The following is a 24126-nucleotide window of genomic DNA, read 5'->3' on the forward strand; positions in this document are numbered from 1 at the left end:
GCATAAAAAAACTGCATGAGGCTGTGCAAAACCTGGATTTTCCAGAGATCATGTAGCCTCCTCTCTGGCTTGCACAGAACAGTAGGTAGACAGTGTTCAGGGATTTTTTTTCTATTTAATCTAGTCCTAATACAACATTTGTGTACTTCATGAGTGACACCCTCTCACAAGAGGCTATAACAAAACACTGATCAGCACTTACACTGTATGAACGTTTATGTAGACATTAAAAAATTGGCCCCTGCTTCTGCCTCGGCACAGAAGAACATAAGAGCTGCTATACTGGGTCAAACCATTGTTTCTCATGCCCAGTATCCTGTCTCTGACAATGGCCCACACCAGAGCTTCAAGGGGATTGTACAGAACAGGGCAATTACGGCTTCCATCTCTGACTTCCACTCCCAGCTTCTGACAGTGAGAGGTTTAAGATCTCCCTGAGCATGGGGTTACATCCCTGATCATCTTGGCTATTAGCCACGGCTGGACCTATCCCCCATAACTTTTATTTTTGAACCCTGTTATACTTCTGGCTATCAAATGGCACTGAATTCAACAGATTAGTTGTGAATTGTGTGAAGACGTACTTCCTCCTGTCTGTATTTAATCTATTGTTTATTAACAAATCAGTTGACCCCTGTTTTTTATATTGTGGGAAAGTGTAAATAATACTTCTCTACTCACTATTCCCACACCATTCGTGATTTGATAGACTTCTATCACAACCCCCTTAGTCATCTCTTTTCTAAATTGAATAACCCTAATCTTTTCAATCTCTCATTGTATGGAAGCTACTCCATACCCTTGACCATCTTTGTTGCCCTTCTCTGAACCTTTTCCAGTTCCACTATATCATGGGTGGACAAACTTTTTAGCCCGAGGGGCCACATCTGGGAATAGAAATTGTATGGCAGGCCATGAATGTTCACAAAATTGGGCTTGGGGTGCGAGAGGGGGTGAGGGCTCTGGTTGGGGGTGGGGGCTCCGGGCTGGGGTCAGAAATGAGGAGTTCAGGGTGCAAGAGGGGGCTCCAGGCATGGGGTTGGGGTGCAGGAAGGGGTGCGGGCTCTGGTTGGGGGTGTGGGCTCTGGGGTGGGAATGAGGATGAGGGGCTTGGGGTGCAGGAGGGTGCTCCAGGCTGGGATCGAGGGATACAAAAGGGCAGGAGGGGGATCAGGGCTGGAACAGCGGGTTGGGGTGTGGGGAGAGGGCTCCAGCTGGGGGTGTGGGTTCTGGTGTGGGGCTAGGGATGAGAGGTTTGGGGTGCAGGAGGGTGCTCCGGGCTAGGATTGAGGGGTTGGAGGGCAGGAGGGGGATAAAGGCTGGGGTAGGAGGTTGGGGCATGGGGGGAGGCTCAGGGGTGCAGGCTCTGGCGGCGCTTATCTCAAGCATTTCCCAGAAGCAGTGGCATGTCCCTCCTCCGGTTCCTATGCGGAGGCATGGCCAGGAGGCTCTACATGCTGCCCCATCCGCAGGCACCACTTCTGCAGCTCCCACTGGCCGCAGTTCCCAGCCAATGGGAGCTGTGGGAGCAGCGCTTGGGGTGGGTGCGGCGTGCAGAGCGGAGCCCCCTGTTGGAGCCCCTACACATAGGAGCCCGAGAGGGGCTATGCCGCTACTTCCAGGAGTCATGTGGAGTGGCCCCCGACCCTGCTCCCCAGCTGGAGTGCTGGAGTGGGGTAAACCCCAGATCCTGCTCCCCAGCGGGAGCTCAAGGACCAGATTAAAACAGCTGGTGGGCCGGATCTAGCCTGTGGGCCATAGTTTGCTCACCCCTGCACTATGGCCTTTCTGTGATGAGGCTACCAAGACTCGACACAGAATTCAACATGTGGATGCATGATGGGCTTGCATAGTGGTTTTATGATATTTTTCTGTCTTATTTTTATCCTTTTCCTAATAGCTCCTATACTGTTAGCCTTTTAGATCTCTGTTGTGCATTGAGTGGACGTTTTCAGAGAACTATGCACAGTGACTCCAAGATCACTTCCTTGAGTGTTACCAGCTAATTTAGAACCCATCACTATATATGTGCAGTTAGGATTATTTTTTCCAATGTGCATTACTTTGCACTTATCAATATAGAATTTCATCTGCCATTTTGTTGCCCAGTCACCCAGTTTAGTTAGATCTCTCTTTAACTCCTCGCCATCTGCTTTGGACTTAATGATCTTGAATAAATTTGCCATTACACTGCTCACTCCTTTTTCCAGATCAGTTATGAATATGTTGAACAGCACAGGTTCCAGTGCTTTGGGGGACCCTGCTATTTACCTCTCTCCATTGTGAAAACTGACCATTTATTCCTACCTTCTGTTTCCTATCTTTCAACAAGTTATTGATCCAGGAAAGGATCTTCCCTGTTATCCCATGGCTACTTAGTTTCCTTAAGAGGCTTTGGTGAGGAACCTTGTCAAAGGCTTTCTGAAAATCCAAGTACACTATATTGACTGGATCATCCTAATCCATCTGCTTACTGACTCCCTCGAAGAATTCATTAAAATTAATGAGGCATGACTTCCCTTTACAAATGGCATGTTGACTCTTCCCCAACAAATAGTAATTATCTATGTGACTGATAATTCTGTTCTTTACTTCAGTTTCTATCAATAAGCCTCACGCATTGGTCTGTAATTGCCAGGATCTCCTCTAGATCCTTTTTTTTTTTAAATCAGCATCTGGTACAAAGGCTGATTCCAAAGACAGGCACCATGCTACAGGACTATGTTTCTGTGATCCTCCCAGGTAGTTGCAGTACTTGGAGAGGTCTCATTCTGGCTGCACATCAGGCATGGGCTGATTTGTCAGGCTCTACATGAGTGTACAACTGGCAAATTTAAAGTTGACGTCCTCACAAGACTAACCCAGAGGAATGTGTGATCAGAGGTGTATTTGGATTGTACACGTGATGAACTGTCAGAAAGAGAAGATCTTCCATCTCACTACATTCCATCTTCTTTCTCATCTGTGGGTTTGCCTGCTTGGATTTAGGACCATTAGAATTGGGACTGGTTGGTTGGTTTTATATAGAGACATGCGACAAGGGAAAGACTGGGCTTTTTGATCATCACTGGGTTGCAGAGCATATATAGAAATAGGAAGGAACTTCTCTTACTGTGTAAAATTGCCTATTTCTGTTCAGGGTTTTTTGTTTTTTGTTTTTGTTTCCCTCCCCTCACCTCTTATTCTGTGCATATAAGTGGGCGTTACATGGCTACTGAATGCTTGTCTACATATAAGTAGTTATTTTAGATTCTGACCAGAGACAAGACATCTAGCTATCCTGATTTGTCATCAGATTGATGATCTGAGAACTGTAAAAGCAGCAAAGAGTCCTGTGGCACCTTATAGACTAACAGATGTATTGGAGCATGAGCTTTCGTGGGTGAATCCGACGAAGTGGGTATTCACCCACGAAAGCTCATGCTCCCATACATCTGTTAGTCTATAAGGTGCCACAGGACTCTTTGCTGCTTTTACAGATCCAGATTAACATGTTTAGCCCTCTGATCTGAGAACTGAATCCCAAATTCCAAGCTTGGACTAGGAAAAAGTGATAGAGCGAGCTATCACTGACATCCCTGATGGGAATAGGTCTTATACCTGGGCACAGATTTGTGGTATTCTTGCCACAATATCCAATTCTTTCTATTCACTTAGGGCAGCTGGGAAGAATTGTGGTTTCAGTGACCATTCCCTGGTTAGACAAGCACTGGGGTGCCTTTAGGTACGCTGAGGCTATGTTGATTTAATTAAGATGCTGGAGTTTTATGCTTAATAAAGTTGCCTTCAAGCCCAGTCAGGACCTATGTGTTTTATTCAGCACCATTTTGGTCATGGCACCCAGCAAGGAGAAAGTGTGTAATTTTATTTGAAATTATGTTTTTAATCATGTAGAAATATATTTCTGCTCATTTTCCTATTTATGAAAGAATACTGAAATTCTATATTTCTTCAGTATTATATTTAAATTATAGTTTTTGGACATATATGTGTAGCATGTTTACATGTTGCAAACACACAAGAGAAGGATATTTTTATGATGGTAATTCAATTTGCATATGGTATAGGAATTTTCATTGGTCACCTACCCTAACAATACATGTTATTTTCTGGAATGAAACCAATATCCATGCAGTTTAGTGTCTTATTATTTCAAATGCATTTCCTACCTCAGATTTGTGAACCATGATCACAAACTAAAAGAAGATTTAGCAAATACAATTATTCAACTTAAATTTCTTAATACAGCATGCTCAAAAGATCATATTTACTTAATTATCCAGTCATCAGTGGCAATAAATAATATTGAAGCAAAAGCAAGTTGGTAGTTTAACATATTCAAATTATGATTCCAAGTTCCTTTATAAATAGGATAATGACAAAAATTGCTGTAACAATAGGACATGTATAGTGAAAATGTAGAAAAAGAAAATTACCTAATTATTTATAGAGTCTTTGCATGGAGTTAGAAATAATACAAATACAATTCAACAATATAAATTACATATTTTTTTCTTATTGTCAAGAAAGACACGTATTCAAAATATTTTTACTCACTCCTGGAGTATTTTTAAATGAACTAAGGACAGCTGGAAGAGGAAAACAATTTTCATTTAGTGGCTTCTGTTTCTACATCTTTTGAAGCATATTACCACTTACAGTAAACCACACAGGTACAAGTGCTCTTTGAGGACTGATATATATTTACTGATATAGAATAAGAACAAAGCTTAAAATGCAAAGTTGACTTTTAAACAGTCTTCTGGGTGACAACATGAAATGTTCACTACTGTTTTCAACATAGGATTGTTGTTTATTTCTATTTTCATTGTGTGTCTCAGCCACAATTTTGTCACTTCTATATCACAGATTTGGGCAAGAACTATTAACGCATTCATGTCTTATTTCAGAAAATCCCAACTGCTGGCACTAAGGACTTAATCTAGATGAAGGTCTCACCTTTTTAATGTTATTGACTGTCCAGTGTGAAAGCACTGAGGCTCTGCTAATCTCTTTCATAAATTTGCTAGTTGCTGTTAAGTTTATAACATCAGACTGGCTGTCTTGTTTAGCAATTTAAAGAGTTGCAGTGAAAGGCGCAGGAAGCAGATCCTGAAGTATTAGGAAACCCATGACTATTTTGAATGTCCTGCACTAGCAGATTAACAATCCTTTTAAGGCTTGACATTCAATATGACAATTCATTTTTCCACAGTACTGCCTTTTAAGACAAAAGACAATGTCTAGTGGCCTGGCTGCCACCAAATGATCTGTTTCTGGTACCTCTGTGCATTCCCAGGGAACAGCTTTATGAAAGCATTCCTTTTAACTTGAAATGTGATGTGTTCAACATCTAACACATGTCCTTAGGGCTATATGACTATCCCTTTGCTAGCACCTAGACAGCACTTTTCATCAAAGAGGTTTACAGAAGTAGAGACATATCATTGCCAAGCACTCATGATATCCTATGGCACTGAAGCAATTTTATAGGTATGGTCCCGTTCCTAAAATTTTATAGAGTATAGGGTGATTCTTATGTATCACATATTGAACATTGCCACATTATGGGGAAATTTTCTTTCAGAAATTGTATTTGTCTCATTTTCAACTTTGCAAATGTCTAGTTTTTAGAAATTGTTTAAACTTCTGTCCACCTGGGAAATGTATTTAAGGCTTACAATTAAACACAGCAGAATATATACATATATATATATATATATATTAATAAAAATGTAAGAAGGAAAAAAAAAGCTTTCAGTGTTCAAACTGTTAAGCAATAGTAAAATTCTTATGAACTAGTGATACTGTCATTGAACTGGAGACAGCTTTAGAACAAGCTTGCTCTGGCTTTTTCACCCTACAATTTGGAATCTGCTCACAGTACTGCCAGCTTAACCAAAAAGGATTAACTCTCATATCCAACTGAGAACACAGATAATTCTCGGTAATTGGTAAAAAATGAAGATGAATGGGGCTGAGAGATAAGGAGCAATTAGCTCATCAGCAGTTACAGCTGTGCACTCAATCCGGATCCATCTCTTGAGTCTCGGCCCCTTTTAAAGAACCCAAGCAGAATAAGCATAGGACACCTCCTCCCCCAAAAATTGCTATACCTGCCCATCATTCCTCTCTCTTCCATTTTATTTCCTCACTGTACAAAGACACCTGTCATAGCATTCTTTGTAAATTACTACCTCTCCCAGGACCTGTGTCTACAGCCAATCTTCTTTTTAAACTTAAAAAAAAAAAACAGAAACCAAATGACTACTGTAGACACTCTTAAGTTCCCTGTCAATCGTTTCATTATAGCAGCATCATCTGTTTGAAAATATAAGCAATTCCCTCATCTAATTATAGAGAGGATTTGAGGTTCATTAACATTGCCAAGGCAGAGAATCAGATGTGCAACTGCAGAGCTGTGCTCAGTGGCCTGCATTCTCTGTTTCCTTTTATTTGCTTTCTCAAGGTCTCCGAGACTTTTTCCTGAAACCATAAAAGTAATTCTTTCCTTCAGAATAGACGTGTGTTTAGAGAAAGGAAATGACCGCATTTTGTACAGTTCTATTATTGGGAGAGGTCACTAGAGAAAAATAATTTCATCTCAATGTCTTTTCCACTTTTTTTGGAGAAGGGAAGGGATAATGTTAAGCAAGGCAACCGTTAATTTCAGGCAACAGATCTTGGCTTATCTTACATGTGTCTCAGAGTTTAAATGTTGTAAGCTAATGTGGATAAAAAGGAAGCCTAGAATGTCAAGAGCCCCTCTTAATTTTCAACACATTTTGTGGTTGTTTATGGATTATTGTGCTAGCGAAGTGTAAAATACTGTCTTGTATTTCCTAATTGTGTTTAGAAACAGAGAACACCAAAGTCTTTATGATTGCTTCATTTCCTTAAAGAAATAATAGCAGGTTTTTTGGTATGATACAGTTTAAACAATGACATTTTCTTGGGACATCTGTTTTGAGATCACTTTTTGAATAGATATGAACTCATTTCCTACTAAGAAAGTAATTTACTATTGTTGATAGCTGTTTACAAGTTCCATGAGTCAGATATTAGCTAGTGGCAAAGGTCCTCTCAAATCCTTGGAGTATTCCCTAAACAGTGTACATAGTATTTTAATCATATAAAATGTTAAGGGAAGCAAAATTAAAGGGACTTTTCCTACTAACTTACAGTAAATTGAGGCTAGCTCAGAGGAATTATTTAAAATGTATTTACCTTTAAAGATTTCATTCCTTTTGCTACTCTTTGTTTATGAAGTATTACAGTAAGTGTTTAAAAACAATGAAACAATTGAGATGCTCACTGTACTTATATTTTTGGAGTATAAAACCCAAATATACAATTTGTACATAATTTACTTGCATTAAAATAAAATTATTACTGATCATAATAACAGAAGATATGTTAATACAGAAAACAAACAGAAAAAAAAACATTTCAAGTCAATTTAATGTTTGACCTTGTGAATTTTCTTCTTTTAATCCTGCATTTATACGAGCATAATCCTAGAAGCAGTAGAGTTTTGAATGCTGGTTTATGTAGATAGTTCTTTAAACAAACAAACAAAAATTATCTGGCCTGCATGTTGTGTCTAGAGTTGCCACTAAAAAGAATCCAGGACATTTTTCCTTCTTATCTGCAACGTAGCTCATATCAGCCAACCTGTCACAAGACAGTACTTGATATAAACAAGAGATTGCAAAGACATCTCAGTAATCAATATTAGGATGGCTACAGTATGGAAGCTCCAACCACTGCATATCATTTGTCTCAGCATCTATTTCTATGACCAAATGAAGCATTAATTCAAATCATAAATCTATGGTGATTTAAATCTGGGAATGAGCACCTGCCTGCTTTAATGATTTATTTTGTACATTTCAGTAAGCAGGAGATTTGTCCATATGAACTGACAGGTCACCTTCAGATGCCAGTAGCAGACTGTTTATCACCATGCAGACTAGCATCTCATCTTAGCAAGTAAATATTAAACTAAAAGAATCCAATTGATTGTGGATGGGGGAGAAAGGCGTAGCTGCCATATATTTTACTCAGTGTGCTAATACCTCACCCTGATTCCTCCATGGTTCCTTATTTTTCTCCTAAAATGATAATTCTGGTGGGAGGATGCAAGCTCAAGGTTACCATGTAAAACTGAAGGATATAAAATAATTACTTATTAGTATCATTGACTTCCTTTAACTCCCTTTACTCGCTAGCCTTTTGGACATTGCTTCAAAGGACCAGTTAGTAAATTTGTGTAGTGCTGTGGATAACTGCAAAATATTCAGCCACAAAAATGACTTCTATAAGTCATATTAAGTGTCTGATTAAAACCAAAAAAGCAAGACAATTCCAAACTGAAACTAATTCAAATTGGGACTTCATGCTTAATTTGCCTTACTTTGCATAGGTACTGCAGGAGCCTGAGATCAAGGTATTATCCCCTCCATGTATACTAAATATGCTATAATAGCACAATATAATGGAACGAGTTACTTTTGTTTAGCTTTAACCTTGAATTTCCTTGCTTTGATATGTGTTTGGTCAGGTGCGTCATGTACACTTAAAATGTAGACTGTGATCAAATTACTTTTGTTCATCTTTTATCCCTTCCCCCCAGCCCTCAATAATATGTTTAAAATGCAAGTTCAACCATATATATTGTAACTCACTAATAATGTATGTATCTAATACTCTTAATTAGTTCCAGATGTCTAGATAAACAAAATATTGACTAGATATGTAATGATAACATTTTAAAATATGCAGTATGGAGTGGAAATCCATCAACCTCATGAAGAAACTTGCACAAGTACAGACAGATATCATCTTCCTTTCCAAATGCAAACGGATAGACCTCATACTAAATGGACTGAAGGTGAAAAATCCATTGCTATCTACATACTGCACAGACCACAGTGAGAGATTATGCCATATACTATCAAAGAAACTGAGGAATCACCTGATCAGCATCCTATACAGCAAACAGGAAAACATCAAAAAAGAGCTCTCCAACCTGGAGGCTTTCATAAATAACCAACCCTCCACACAAATGGACTTTACTAAAATAAGACTGGAGATCTACATTACACACTTCACCTCTCTACAAAGGAAAAAGGACCATAAGCTGTCTAAAATCCTACCTGCCATATGGGGCCACAACAGTGGTACCCCTAACTCACCCAGCATTATTGTCAATTTATCCAGCTACACACTCAACCCAGCAGAAGAGTCTGTCCTATCTCGGGGACTCTCTTTTTGCCCCACCACCCCGATGAACATGATACAGTTCTGTGGTGATCTGGAAGCCTACTTTCAGCATCTCCAACTCAAAGAATACTTTAAAGATAACACTGAACAGTGCACTGATACACAGTTACCCTCCCACCAACAGCACAAGAAGAAGAACTCCACATGGACTCCTCCTGAGAGCCAAAATGATAGTCTGAACCTATACATAGAATGCTTCTGCCGACGTGCACAGGCAGAAATTCTAGAAAAAACAACATTGCTTGCCTCATAAACTAAGTCATGCAGAATGCAATGCCATCCACAGCCTCAGGAACAACCCTGACATTATAATCAAAGACGCTGATAAAGGAGGTGCTGTTGTCATCATGAACAGGTCTGACTACCAAAAGGAGGCTGCCAGACAACTCTCCAATACCAAATTCTACAGGCCACTTTCCTCAGATCCCACTGAGGAATATACTAAGAAACTGCACCATCTACTCAGGACACTCCCTACACTCATACAGGAACAAATCAACATACCCTTAAAGTCCAGACCAGGGTTATTCTATCTATTACCCAAGATCCACAAATCCAGAAATCCTGGATGCCCCATCATCTTGGGCATTGGCACTCTCACTGAAGGACTGTCTGGATATGTGGACTCTCTACTCAGACCCTATACCACCAGCACTCCCAGCAATCTCCGTGACACCACTGATTTTCTGAGAAAACTACAATGCACTGGTGATCTTCCAGAAAACACCATCCTAGCCACCATGGATGTGGAGGCTCTTTACACAAATATCCCACACACACATATGGAATACAAACTGTCAGGAACAGTATCCCTGATGATGCCACAGCACAACTGGTTGCTAAGCTATGTGACTTTATCCTCACGCACAATTATTTCAAATTTGGTGACAATATATACCTCCAGACCATACCTCCATACCTCTGCTATGGGCACACACATGGCCCCACAATATGCCAACATTTTTATGGCTGACCTGGAACAACACTTCCTCAGCTCTCGTCCACTCATGCCCCTTCTCTACCTATGCTACATTGATGACATCTTCATTATCTGGACCCATGAGAAGGAGACTCTGGAAGAATTCCACCACGATTTCAATAGCTTCCACCCTACCATCAACCTCAGACTGGACCAATCTACACAGGAGGTCCACTTCCTAGACACCATGGTACAAATAAGTGATGGTGACATTAACACCACCCTATACCGAAAACCCACCGTTATGCCTACCTTCATACCTCCAGCTTCCATCCTGGACACACCACACGATCCATCATCTAAAGCAAAGCGCTGAGGTACTACCACATTTGCTCCAACCCCTCAGACAGAGACCAACACCTACAAGATCTTCACCAAGCATTCTCAAAACTACGACACCCGCACGAGGAAATAAGGAAACAAATCAAGAGAGCCAGATGTGTACCCAGAAGCCTCCAGCTGCAAGACAAGCCCAAGAAAGAAACCAATAAACTACTATGGGCTATAACTACTGTCCTCAGCTAAAACCTCTCCAACACATCATCAGTGATCTACAACCCATCCTGGACCACGATCTCTCACTTTCACAGGCTTTGGGAGGAAGGCCAGTCCTCTCCCACAGACAACCCACCAACCTTAAGGGTATTCTCACCAGCAAGCACACACCGCACCATAGTAACTCTAACTCAGGAACCAATCCATGCAACAAACCTCGATGCCAACTCTGCCCACAAATTTACACCATCACAAGACCTAACCAGATCAGCCACACCATCACCAGTTCATTCACTTGCACGTCCACCAATGTAATATACACCATCATGTGCCAGCAATGCCCCTCTGCTATGTACATCGGCCAAACTGGACAATCCCTATGTAAAAGGATAAATGGACACAAGTCAGATATTAGGAATGGCAATATACAAAAACCTGTAGGAGAACACTTCAACCTCCCTGGACACACAGTAGCAGATTTAAAGGTAGCCATCCTGCAGCAAAAAAGCTTCAGGACCAAACTTCAAAGAGAAACTGCTGAACTTCAGTTCATTTGCAAATTTGACACCATCAGCTCAGGATTAAACAAAGCCTGTGAATGGCTTGCCAACTAGAAAAGCAGTTTCTCCTCCCGTGGTGTTCACACCTCAACTGCTAGAAGAGGGCCTCATCCTCCCTGATTGAACTAACCTCGTTATCTCTAGACTGATTCTTGCCTGCATATTTATACCTGCCTCTAGAAATTTCCACTACATGCGTCTGATGAAGCGGGTGTTCACCCACGAAAGCTTATGCTCCAATACGTCTGTTAGTCGATAAGGTGTCACAGGACTTTTTGTCGCATTTTAAAATACAGGTTCTGGTTATAATAGGAGAGATTTTCAAGGCAACTAAGCACCTAATTCCCACTGATAGTCAATCTGAGTTAGACTACTGCATTCCATTTGTGCCTCTAAAAGTTTCCATCAGTTGCTATAATAGTTCTGCTGAAGTCTGCTTGATATTTCTTAGCATAGCATCCATCTAGAAGCATCCATCAGGCCAGGGCAACTATCATTGACAAAAGAGTATAATGGCTATTTTTAAGCCATTATGGTTTATTCTGATGACCTAGTTATTTTTTTTATCTGTAACTGATTGATCTAGTATAATTTCTAGTTTTTATTTCTATAAATCCATAAGTGTATGTGATGCTATACACTAGGTAAGCCATGCTAAACACTAAACAAAGTCCTGAACCAAGAGGCCCTGAGCTGGTATAATATAGCAGATGATAGTATACTAGGCATACTGCATTCACAGAGATTTTCTTGAAGACATGGGAGAAATTAGAATGTTACTATTCATTGCAACAAGGTTGAGGAAGAGTTTCATTCAGTACTTAGGTAATGCTGAGTGGCTAGCAAGTGTAACCCCCACATCTCTTTGGTGTGGTGTTCTGTCCCATGTAGTGGCACCAAGACCACCTAGAGAGAGTGATTAATGCATTTGCTCTACAGCCTTACCTAACAGCCATGTGGCTTTTAGCTCATGGGGTAGAGACTCATGCATTAAGCTCCAGAGTCCCCGGTTCAATTCTGCCCACCAACGACCAGGGTCTCTCGGCGTTACACAAGCATTCAAAAATGGCAGTTAAAAGCCTTACTTTACATAGGTGGCTAAACTGCAGCTCGTGAGCCACATGCAGCTCTTTTACAGTTAAAGTGTGGCTCATGGAACCCCCCACGTCAGCCCATTCTCCACCTACCAGACTGGGGGAGGGGAAGTTTGGGGCTTCTGCCTTGCAGCAAGGTGGTTGGACTAGGGGCTTCTGTCCAGTGGGGAGGGGGTCTAGGGGCTTTCCCCCACAAGAGGCACCTGACGGGGCTTGGGGCTTCAGCCGCACTCTTGCTGAAGCCCTGAGCACTGGCAGGCGCCTCCCGTGGGGCTGTAGCGCCAAGCCCCACCACTTTGCAGCAGGGCAGAAGCTTCAAGGGGAGGCACCCGGCTCTCAAACTCCTGAAGATTATCATATGCATCTGGGAGGATCAGTAAGTTTGGCCACCACTGCTTTACATATACAATAGTACATATTTACTACAGAAATAACTTGACTGTACTTATGAATTGATCATTTTTGATTATCATACTAAAAGTCTATAAATTATGCTTCCATATTTGCTAGTTTTGAGGTATAAAAACAATTCATTTTTTTAATCCAAAATCATCTCCTTAACTCCTGTCCCACAGAAGCTGTATTCTATTTACATTGTTAGCTATTACTAACCTCTACAGTGCCATAGGCATACAAGCACTTTGTCTCTAGAACTGCTAAACAGGATTAGTCCCATAGCATAATATTTGAATGTATTACTTCATATAATGTATGCATCTGAGTCTTGCATTCAAGGTCCACACGTTTCTACATCCATTACTGCCTCTTCTTCCTGCCAGCTGCTAATGATACCTTCACATTCTTCCTCACTGTTCCATTTTCCTCTGCTTCTCTGAGGGCCACCTGCTCCTCCCAATTCACTGTTGCATCTCCCCTGCTTTCAAATTTCTGCTACTGCCTTCCTCTTACTCACCCCTGACTTCCTGCCAAGAAGACAGGTTGTTTTTTTCCCTCCCTTCAGTTCTGGTCATTGCTGGTATTTCAGTAGCTAGCACACTAGTTGGGGCCTCCTTCTTCACTGTCACTGGAGCAGCTTTCCAACGTGCTGTGGTGGTTTTTCTCTGCTCCTTTTATTGAAAAAAAAACCCTGACACTCTCTTGATAGGAATTTTCAAGTATACGTTTTGTTGTTGTTTAAAAAAAATGGCCAGAGTGTTTTGGCACTGCAGTCCCCATTCGATCTATATTTATATAAGTAGACTATAAGTACATGCAGAAATATACAGAAACAGTAGTCACTTACTTTTTTTTTTAATGAAAGAAATGCCCCTCCCCTGAAATCAACAGGGGGTGAAGCTTTGATCCACCTGCAGTAGAAGTATGCCGTGCAGAAAGAAGGGATATGAGAAAGCACGCATAGCTGGATGCTCCCCATCTTGGGTCCACCATCTTGCCATTGGCTGGAGATGGGGGACAAGTCTAGCCTATTGGCTCTTGCGGGCTTCCCTAGGCTCTTCAAAAGACTCTTGATCTTTTATGTATTGTTAGACAATTATTTATCCTTAAGAGTAATCTCAAAAGGTATGAAGAATATGGGGAGGGGAAAGGAATGTACTGAACTGTCAAGAGCCATTTTATTTCTAAATATGCTTATCCTGAGTATAGTATTCTGAATGTACATTTTAGTCACTGAATTACTACTGCTGAGTTATCTTGTTAGTACTGTCTCAACGTGATAAAAGGAGTAAGTTCAATAAAGAGGCATAACAAACCATTTTATTGCAAAAGAAACATGCATATGATTTAATCAACAAAAAAAGTAAGTCTAGCTTTGAAGTGTGTTTTATCAAAACAAACTCGCCAGAGAAATGCATATAATGTATTGGAACAATTCCTTTTTCGAAAGAACAGAAGTTGCTGATAATTGTTTAAGAAACAGAAAAAACTCATTTTACAACATTTTAAGAATGTGTTTATTAAAGGAGATTAGTTGTAAAGCATGGTAGTAGTTTATTGGGTAGATATGTTTTCCTTATGTCACAGGGCACCTGAAACTGTGAATTATTTTGCTTTCAAGCAACTGTTCAGAATTACCTAAAGTCGATACCCAGTAGAGTGAGTAGGAGACATGGTTAAATTTCACTCTGACACCTTCATCTGTCACCTTACCTGTACTTTGAAAAATGAACTCTTAGCAATCAAACTGCTTTCTTTCATGGAAAATATTAACTGGGGTCTGAAGTAGCATCCCATAAAGGAAAGGATGTTCTTATAATAGTAACAACAATGCTGAGTGCTCCTGTAAAGGTCAGCTACAAAACATAGCTAAACATGAACAAAAGTGGCCTGCAAATGTGCCAAATTTTCCTAAAATCAAAGGTTTAATGGTCCGGGGAGGAGGGGGAGAAAGGGTATCATTGTAGTAAGATATTGATACATTACTGGCATGTATGTATGTATGTAAAGTTCATTTCCGAAACTTACCAACACTTGAATTCAGATCTCCATTCTCAGACTCTGCTCCATGTTGGTTATTACTGGCATGATAGTTGGACATAGCTTCTAATTTGATTTTTTTCACTTTCATTGCTTCTGCTATGGCTGCATTGGTAGCAGCTGCTGCTGCTGCAGCTGCTGCTGTCAGACCTACAAAGAAATATGAATGAAACTTAATATACATTATACTATGACTCTTCATTAGTGTAGGGCTTGAAACTGTTACTCTTCCTTCATCATTTACTACATAATTAGCAGAGGATAATACTGAATAATATCCATCCTTATTTGCTTAGGAGACTGTTTACTTTTTAATGTAAAAGGCATAACATACTATGTAAATAGTTACTTATATACACGTGAATTCACAAAATTGGTCTCTAATTGCTTTAGTCAGAATACAACTGCAGCTACAAACATACCCATTTAGAAGCCTAACTTCACCAACAAACCAAGTATTTAGGTGCAAATGTGAGTGTAAATAAATATACCTGCAATAAACTGTGGATGCAAAACTACACTTGAAACACTGGAAGACAAGCTAAAAATTAGGGCCATAGAGTTTGAATAGCATATTCATGACTAATAAGTTATATTCACAATTAAGCCATTCTCCCTGAGCTCACATAAAATTCCAAATTACTCTAGCAGAATAAATGGGGCATACTAAAACAGCCATCGCTTTCTTAAAGGAAAGGTTAGCTATGTAGATCATAGGAAAAAATATATAATTATTTACAATCCTACAAGCAGGCTTAGACCTCAAGGCATCTACCAGAGATACCTCACACAAAGTGTGTAACTCCTTTAATTTCCAAGCCACCCTCCTGCATCCCAAATTCTCCATCTCCAGACAAAATCTCTGCATCTAGCTGTATTTGTGAAACACTGTATTGTAATAATGAGCTGGTACTGATACTGTCAAGAATGATTGGTAGAACTGCCCAATTTGCTTTCACCACACTACATTCAGCCTTTGTCCAGTGCCCTGAGTATGGGGCAGTACATAGCTGTGTCATGCCATGAGAAGCCCAGGGGAGAAATTTTAATTCACAGACTCACAGTTCCCTTCCTGTTCCCCTCTTGCTTCTTCAAAGAGAGAATTTTGCTACAGCCCTCTACCAGTGGCAGCATGCTTACAGTTGTTTTGCACCAGCCCCCTTCTTCTGTGTAGTATGTTGGGGAGCGGTGGCAGGCACAGCTCTGTCCACTCCTTACACTTCTCCATGTATCTGGTTTCTCTCAAACCCACGCTGGACCTAATAGGCAGAGATGGGGGTCTTACTCCCCCTTAGCAAAGCAGGGTTGGGTTTAGGATCCCAGCACCTGGAAACAAGTGATGAGGGCAAAATCTCAGTTTTTCTTCCCTGGATGCAAAGAAAAGCATCCAAGTTTAACTAGTACAGTGATGGCTGCCTGAGTCTGCAGACAGCCTTAAACTATTTCACACACCTCAAAAGGTGCTGTCATCACTGCTGTTTCTGATGAGGGGTCTCTTAATGCCTCCAAGTGTTGGTGGAATTATAAATTACACTATAATTACTTTCTGTATAGTTATATCAATATTAGTTACACAATTGCTATTCAGGCAGTGGGAAAGAGTGCAAATGTCAAATATCAAAGAACAAGGTGAACAGACATAAACCTGTTTTAATATTTACTACTACTATGGAGCTTGCATATTCAGATCTGACTAATACAATAACATGGATGCTTTTCAATGATTTTTTTTTATCTTAGAGGAAGGATATGAAATTATACATTACACAGATTTGGTTACAGTTCCTAAATTAAGCCACAGAAAAGGGATGATGCACCTCTGAACTTACATTTGTATCCTGTGTTTGTTATACAGCGCAGAATCGCACACTTCCTTTTTCTTAATACCATGGTCAAGCTATAGCTAGTGTCTTTAAAGAAAAGTCCTTTACCAAAAAATGCAAATTTTCTTTTGCATCAGAATATCCCAATACGCAACCCTATTCTCTTCCAGTGCTATTCTCTAGAACTGGTCAAGGCTTTTGTATGAGGACTAGAAATCTCAAACACATACTGTTGAGCTATTAAACTGATGTTATCAAAACTCTGCTTTTGGTCATATTTTTCTCTTAAAAAGGGGGGAAAATAAAGACAGAAATTGAACTCCTATATTCATTCTCTCTCTTACATAATTGCACAGCTGACTGATACAGGAACACTTTGCTAATTTTAAGCATGAACCTGCTACCGAGTCAAATTCACTTCACCCATGTAAACCCCAAAATACCAGGTTAATGCAGACGAATGCACAGGGTTCACATCGGGGGGAAACACACTAAACTGAGGATAGTGCTCAAGACTGCAGCACAGTCTGTCCCCTAAGTAATTCCACTCTAGCACAACTACTCCTGTGCTGTCACTCTGCTCTCCACACCTCTCATAACCACAATATGAGACATAAGTGGCATGCAAGATCGTGAGCCAGCCATCTGCACCATGATGTATTCCAACCACTGTTACAAGACAAGGTCTCTCCCCAACGGAGAGCCCTATTTATCTCAAGTCCTCTCCAGAGATGACTCTCAAATGTACTGTAAAGGGCAGAGAGTACAATTCTGCAAAATAGCAGCTACTATTCCATTGTTTGATATTCTGAAAATATGATTCAAGCTGAGTCAAGAAATGTCTTAAATTGTTGTTTAACTCTCCCCACTCCCACCAAACTAAACAGTATCACTACTGTCTTAAATCAAGCTGCCTGGGAATTTCCTAGCCATGCAGAGATTAAAGTAATGGTACAGTATAGTACTTCCGCATTTTTCATTATGGAAATTGCATCTCCAAAAATTAAATGACCAAATGTCACCTTTAAAGGCAATTTAAAATGGAAAAGAACTATATTGGATATTCAATAGCTCAGAAAATAAGTTACTTTAGTCTCTGTTAATATTTGTTTGAAAAGTTAAAGAAACATGTCAAAATACTCAATAGACTCCAGTCAATGGCAATTATCATTAATATTCTAAAATTGATAAGCTGTTTATGTCTGGCATTCTTCCTGCTGATTATTCAGTAAGACAGGCAGCTTTATAACTATCTCATCACTCCACCATCACACAAATTTCATCGACAGTGCTCATGCACAGCTATTAGCAATATGAATCTAACCATTACAAGAGGGAGGAAAATCGAACATGTGGCATTAATACGCAGTCCTGGTTCCTAACCATCTGATAGGCAGATGGTGTAAAGCGGATTCTCCAGCTGAAATGAAGGGGGACATCATTTAAAACCTTGTTTGCATTCTAACTGATATCAGTGCCATATTGATATACATGATACATCATGGCAGGATTTGAACAATCTAGTTTGTTTCAGTCATAAATGTTTACAGCCTTGTTTTTTATCTTTAGAAGCATGTTTTGAAGAGCATATTTTTAATTTATGAAACCTATTGTTTACTTCTGTTGAACCAGAAGATTAGCAAGGAGCAGAAATATTAAATTACCACAACCACAGCAATATAACTAAGATGGATGAATAAAGTATGTTTTTTTCAATAAAAGATGTTAGCAAAGGAATTAAAAAATTAGCCTAGACATTTTATGCATTAAATACATTTATTCATTTAAACCTTCTAGCTTTTTTTCCCATGAGACATACTTAGAAGTTTAATGCTTTACACAGCTATTCATTTAAAGCTCTCACTGTGTGCAATTAATCTTGTCCAACAATTTAATTCAAAAAGCAAAACATCAAAAAGTAAAGTTCAATTCAACAATCATGGTCCTGAAGTAATCTTCTTGCTCCTGACAGTTCCTATAGACTCATCGGCAAAAGTCTGTTCAAGGTGTCGTGTAAGAGCTTTGTGAGCTTGAATTATAACTCAATTGAAAGCTCTGCAAGCCTCAGTAGGAACTCATGTCTTAACTTCAGCTAGAAGCAGACCACCAAAAGAAACAGTGTGAATGATCTCTTTCTGCAAAGCCCTTCTCCCTTCTGCCACTCAAATGCTGATCATCCATACAATTTTATGTTCTTGCAATCATACGTATTTTAAAATAAACATATTTGGGAAGAGCTACATTCCAATAATGACACAGTTTGTAATTGCTGTCATAATTGTACAATGTGCTTTAAAAACATAATAGTAAATTTAAATGCAATTTGAATTTTTACTCCATACCGATGCCAACGCTATTTGAAAAATCTCTTACCTAAGTGGGGTAAAGAGGTCTGGAAACTGAGAAATTAGCTGCAATGTTTATTTGTATTATTAACTAATTAGACCATCTTTGGAAGAAATAATTGCCAATTCCTGGTCTCTGGGGCAACACATTGTAATCTCCCTCAGTGTTCTTTGCTGGTTTAGAACAGCAATTCACAGGACTGGACAAAAGGGGCAGGTGCAAAAATTTAAATGGTCGTATTTGGCACATGGATCTTACAAGCAAAGGTTATGGAACAATGCAGTCACTAAGGTTTCACAGAGAGCAGTATCAGAGAACACCTTCCCCCCCGCCCCCCCAAACTCAAGCACAGGGCTGGAAAGGATCCATTTGACATGCAGGATTGGTACCTGGTTGCAAGAGACATGTTTTGTCATTGGGTGAAAAGGAAAAGTATCACTTAGTGAAAGCTCTATCTTCAGCTCAGAAAAAGGAAGCCATGGAGTCACAGCACATTCTACAATCTGGTGTCCGGCATTTGTCAGCACTTGGGGCATTAGGGATTTGGTGTGCTGTGCAACTGCTAGGCCGCTTTGGCCTGTTGGGTGTTCGTAGCTGTTCAATATCTTAACCAAGATGCTTTTTAGTGCCTTTACCAAATATAATCAGCAGCATTTTCCTGCCAAATTCTGGTCTCATTTATACCCAGGTAACTCCACAGAAGTCAGCAGAGTTTCATGGGTGTAAACGAGGTCCAAAATTTGGCCTATTACATGTGGGACTCCAGGGCACAGAAATGAATGAAGCAAGCCAAAGATTTCAGAATCACTTCTTCCTGGCAGGAGACCTTAGAAAAGCAGTTTACCTTCCCTAGCAAGATGCTCAAGAGAACAACCCACTGTGCCGGCAAGCAGACATGCCAAACCCGCAAAAAAAACGCAGAAATCAGGCTTGTGTTTGGCTTAATTGGCTTGTGAGTTGCTTGTGGGCTAGTTTTTGGCTTGTTGGGCTTGTAGCTCGTTGCTTGTTATAGCTCATGGGTCGGCAACCTCTGGCATGCGGCTTGCCAAGGTAAGCACCCTGGTGGGCCAGGCCAGTTTGTTTATCTGCCGCGTCAGCAGGTTCGGCCGACCACGGCTCCCACTGGCCATGGTTCGCCGTCCCAGGCCAATGGGGGCGGTGGGAAGCCATGGCCAGTACATACCTCGGCCCGCAGCGCTTCCCGCAGCCCCCACTGGCCTGGGACAGCAAACCGCGGATTGGTCGAACCTGCCGACGTGGCAGGTAAACAAACTGGCTCGGCCTGCCAGGTGCCTACCCTGGCGAGCCACGTGCCAGAGGTTGCCGACCCCTGTTGTAGCTTGTTGCTTTTTTTTTATCAGCTTTCGGCAAGCAGGGCAAGGTGCAATCCGGGGCAAGGGGGGGAAGAGAGTAAGGGGTGCACAGCGCGTCCACCCACAGTCCCAGAACGCCGTGGGGATCTAGTCACCTAGAGTGTTGGGGTTCTTAGGGATTGGCTTGGTTTGACCTTGTTTTAAAATGGGATTAGCTTGATTTCTGGCTTCTTGTGAAAGTTGACAACCGTGCTGGCAAGTTTATTCAAGAGTATCCAAGTTGATACCAGTGATGATGTCTGATACAGGCTACTGCCCTCCCACATGTGCTCCTACCTGCTTAGGAAGGATTTATCCAAATTCTAGTTTTGGCAATGTCAGCAGTTTAGAACAAATCAAATCAGTACAAAAATACAAGGACTGTATGTACACACACTGTATTCATCCGAGTAGTCCTCGCACACGTACTTCCAGCGAACTCAGTGGGACTACTAGTGAAAACACTATTTGGATGACTAAGGATTCCAGAGTCAAGCCCTAAAGTTATAACTCACAACTGACTCAAACAGACATACAGCACAGCAATACAGATTTGTTTATGGATGTTTACAGAATTATATGGGGAAAACTTGAAATACTGTTTCTATTATAAAAAACAGGTAAATGAATTGTGTAATTGTTGGTGTCTCTTCTTTAATTACATGACCCTTTCAATCTGCTGATTGCAAAGGTTTCTTCTGGAGGTTTGTTTGTTTGTTTGCTTTTTAGTTTACACCCAATGTTTGTATGTTTTCATTTAGCATTTTCACACCACCTCACCTTGGGCAACACAGAACAAGTAAAAAGCTAAAAAGCCAAAAAGCCTCAGGAACAGTGGTAGTTTTGCCTCAGTAAGAAATACAGGACTTAAGTCTATGGACTTGATCCTGAGCTTACTGTAGTTAATGGCAAAGCTCCCATTGACTTCAATGGTGCAGGTTGAGGCTCTAAGGATACATCTACACAGTGAGCTGAAGCCCATAACAGCAAGCCTCAGAGCCCGGTTCAACAGACTTGGGCTCCCAGGGCTTATGCTGCGATGCTAAAAACAGCTCTGTAGACATTGTGGCTTGAGCTGGAGCTCAGGCTCTGAAGCTTGAGCCTGAGTTCCAGTCAGAGTCTCAATGTCTACACAGTGCTGTAGCACAAACCTGCAAGCCCGAATCTATTAACCCAGGCTCCGAGACACACTGCCACTCACTGTATAGACATACCAAGTGACCTATTATCCCAATCCCAACTGAAGAGCACGGAAATTTTTCCACTGATTTTGAATAAAGCAGGATCAGAAACTTAGGCTCTTATGTTCTGTGATGGCGGATACTTAAATCAATGGGGTATCCGCACTAGGACAAGGGTCTGGCTACACAGAACAAGCTGCAGAATGGGAAGCCTTAGATTGTACTCAAATGTTCTGTTAAAATACATTAAATCTCAGCAGAAGGTTTTTTTTTTCCCCCAATTCAAATTATTTAGGCAATTGGTTGGAATTTAAGAGTAACCCACACTTCTTTTTTTTGTTAAACATTATGGATCAGTCCAACCTAACCCAATAGTTTTTGCACACCAAAAACTCCCATAACTACAATTTCTGAGTGATCAAGGAATTCTCCATCAGATTTTATAACTGTACATTCCCCCTGTTGGATTTACATTTCTTACTGCTCATCCAATCTGTTTTCAAACAGTTAAAAATGACTGCTGTAGTAATTAGAGGGTAACGATGACTAAAAGGTTAATAATTAGTATCTCACTTAAATTTCCACATCAAGTGTTTAGAGAGATTCAATCAATTGTTAAAATTCTACAAATTGGAGGCCAATTCTCATCTTGCATACATTGAAGTAACTCAGTGAAGTAATCAGACTTAAAAATTGCTGTAAGCGAGATGAGAATCAGGCCATCTGGTTTTAAGCACATCTAATCAAGTTTTTCCTGTAACTATATTTAAGTTGCATTATGAATTTTGATGCATGGCTAATGCATTTAAAACAAACAAATAAGGCAGAAAAGAGTTAAATGTCAACAACTAGGCTTCAAGATTTCAAATCCCCTTTTGCTTTTAGTCATCAAGCGTCCAAACAATTAGTACTACTACTACTATAGAGAAATAGATAATTTTAATTTAGAAATTAGTAGTTACCACTTTAAAGGCCAACTTTGTCCCATCCAGAAATCCTTGTAGAAGGATATAGGGGATTTTGCTTGAAAATAGTCAGGCGAGCATGTATATGTCTTTTAATAAAATTAATAGAAATGTTAAGATTTCATTACTTGATCTGAGATCTTTATATAGCTCTTGCTGTTCATTTGTTAAAAATAAGAGCTGCTCAGAGAAAAAATAAATTATTCAGCAAATAAAGTGAAAACCTAATTCCCTCATCAGTAGTATATTCCATTTACAGAATCAATGGGCAGTAATTCCCCAAAATTGTTCAGTTTTGTGATTTCATTCATTTGTATTCTTAAAGTTGAAGGTGAAATCATCAATTACAATACCATAATAAATACTGAAGGCTTTCAGCTTTAACATATTTTTTTTTTTTTGCAATCTGTGAACTTGATTTTAGTTCAAAGTATTTTTTGGCAGAATTAACCAATATAGCGTAAGTGTGCTGGCCTAACTGTTACTGAATTTTCTTAGAACATTTTGAAATACTGCTGAAGTGCATACAGAATCAAAACAATACAATTAAGTGAGAACATTTTTTTTCTTAAACAACAGTCATCTCTTCAAAAGCAATAGGTTCTCAGTCCTCATTCAATCTGTTGCATTATTCATTTCATGTGCAACCTCATGCCGGACCATAAATTGTTACTTTATCTAATCAAAGGAGACTTAACTCTACAGAAGGTCAAAGGTTTAATTTTGTGAAGTATTATCTTACGCTATGAGTTTAACTGAAAAATAGAAGAAGAAAAACAGCCAAGAAACTGGTAATAAATGAACCTTTATTGCCTCAGGCATTGGCCTAGTTAATAAACTTTCATTGAAGGTTTCTTTCAACTGTTATGGACAATGAGGTTAAAAAAAAATCTTAAATTACAGCCATGTGTGACTTTTAAAGCAGGCATTCTTTTTTATCTCAACCTCCCTAGCTTAAAAAAAAGACAAAGAGATTGTCTTCAATTTCTTAACCAAAAATGTATGCTTCTAAACCGATGAAAAAGTGCAGATAAAACCTTTGTAAAAAAAAAAAAAGGTCAGCTTTGAACAATATAAATAATGTTTTCTGTAGGTGCTGAACCCTGGTCCACAATCTCTTTAGACAAATGTTTTATAAAGTTTCAAAAAAAATTCTATTTATACATTGACACAGTGATGTTAATAGACAAATTTTCTGTTTTACATTTGCATTGCTAGAGCACAATAATAGCTTTTACTTAACAAAACCATTTGTTATGGGAACAACTTCCCCATAAATGTTGCAAACAGAAGTTCCTCGCTGCTTTTTTGTGTGCATTTAGTACTGGTTAAAAACATAATATCATGATAGAGATACAACTGAGATTATTGACATGTAATGAATTTTCTTGATTAAAAAACATTCTTACATTTGACTAACTGCAGCATTCTTTAAATGAGTCTAGTTAAAAATATATTTCATTTATACTCACAAAGTCAAGGAGATCAAGAAAAATCAAAAGGATTTATTAAAACTCTTTAACTTTAGTCTAATTTCTAGCTAGATGGACATAATTAATTAATTGTAACATTGCTACAATTCAAAAACACTGAAAGGACATGTTCATGCC

At 39.7% G+C, this 24126-nt stretch overlaps 1 protein-coding gene across 5 annotated transcripts in view; it reads right to left on the minus strand.

The window, feature by feature from the left end:
* DACH1 (dachshund family transcription factor 1) overlaps positions 1–24126 on the minus strand; it is a 470395-nt gene that overhangs the window by 214644 nt on the left and 231625 nt on the right. For all 5 annotated transcript variants that reach the window (XR_005592968.1, XM_039520998.1, XM_039520997.1 and 2 more), the window contains exon 3: positions 14838–14999. Coding sequence is in view for 4 of the 5 variants with exons in the window: in XM_039520998.1 (XP_039376932.1) it covers positions 14838–14999 (162 nt within the window). In the remaining variant the exon portion in view is untranslated. The remainder of the gene's footprint in view (positions 1–14837; positions 15000–24126) is intronic.

This window comes from Mauremys reevesii, linkage group 1 (genome assembly GCF_016161935.1).
Source record: "Mauremys reevesii isolate NIE-2019 linkage group 1, ASM1616193v1, whole genome shotgun sequence".
NCBI classification, from domain to species: Eukaryota; Metazoa; Chordata; order Testudines; family Geoemydidae; genus Mauremys; species Mauremys reevesii.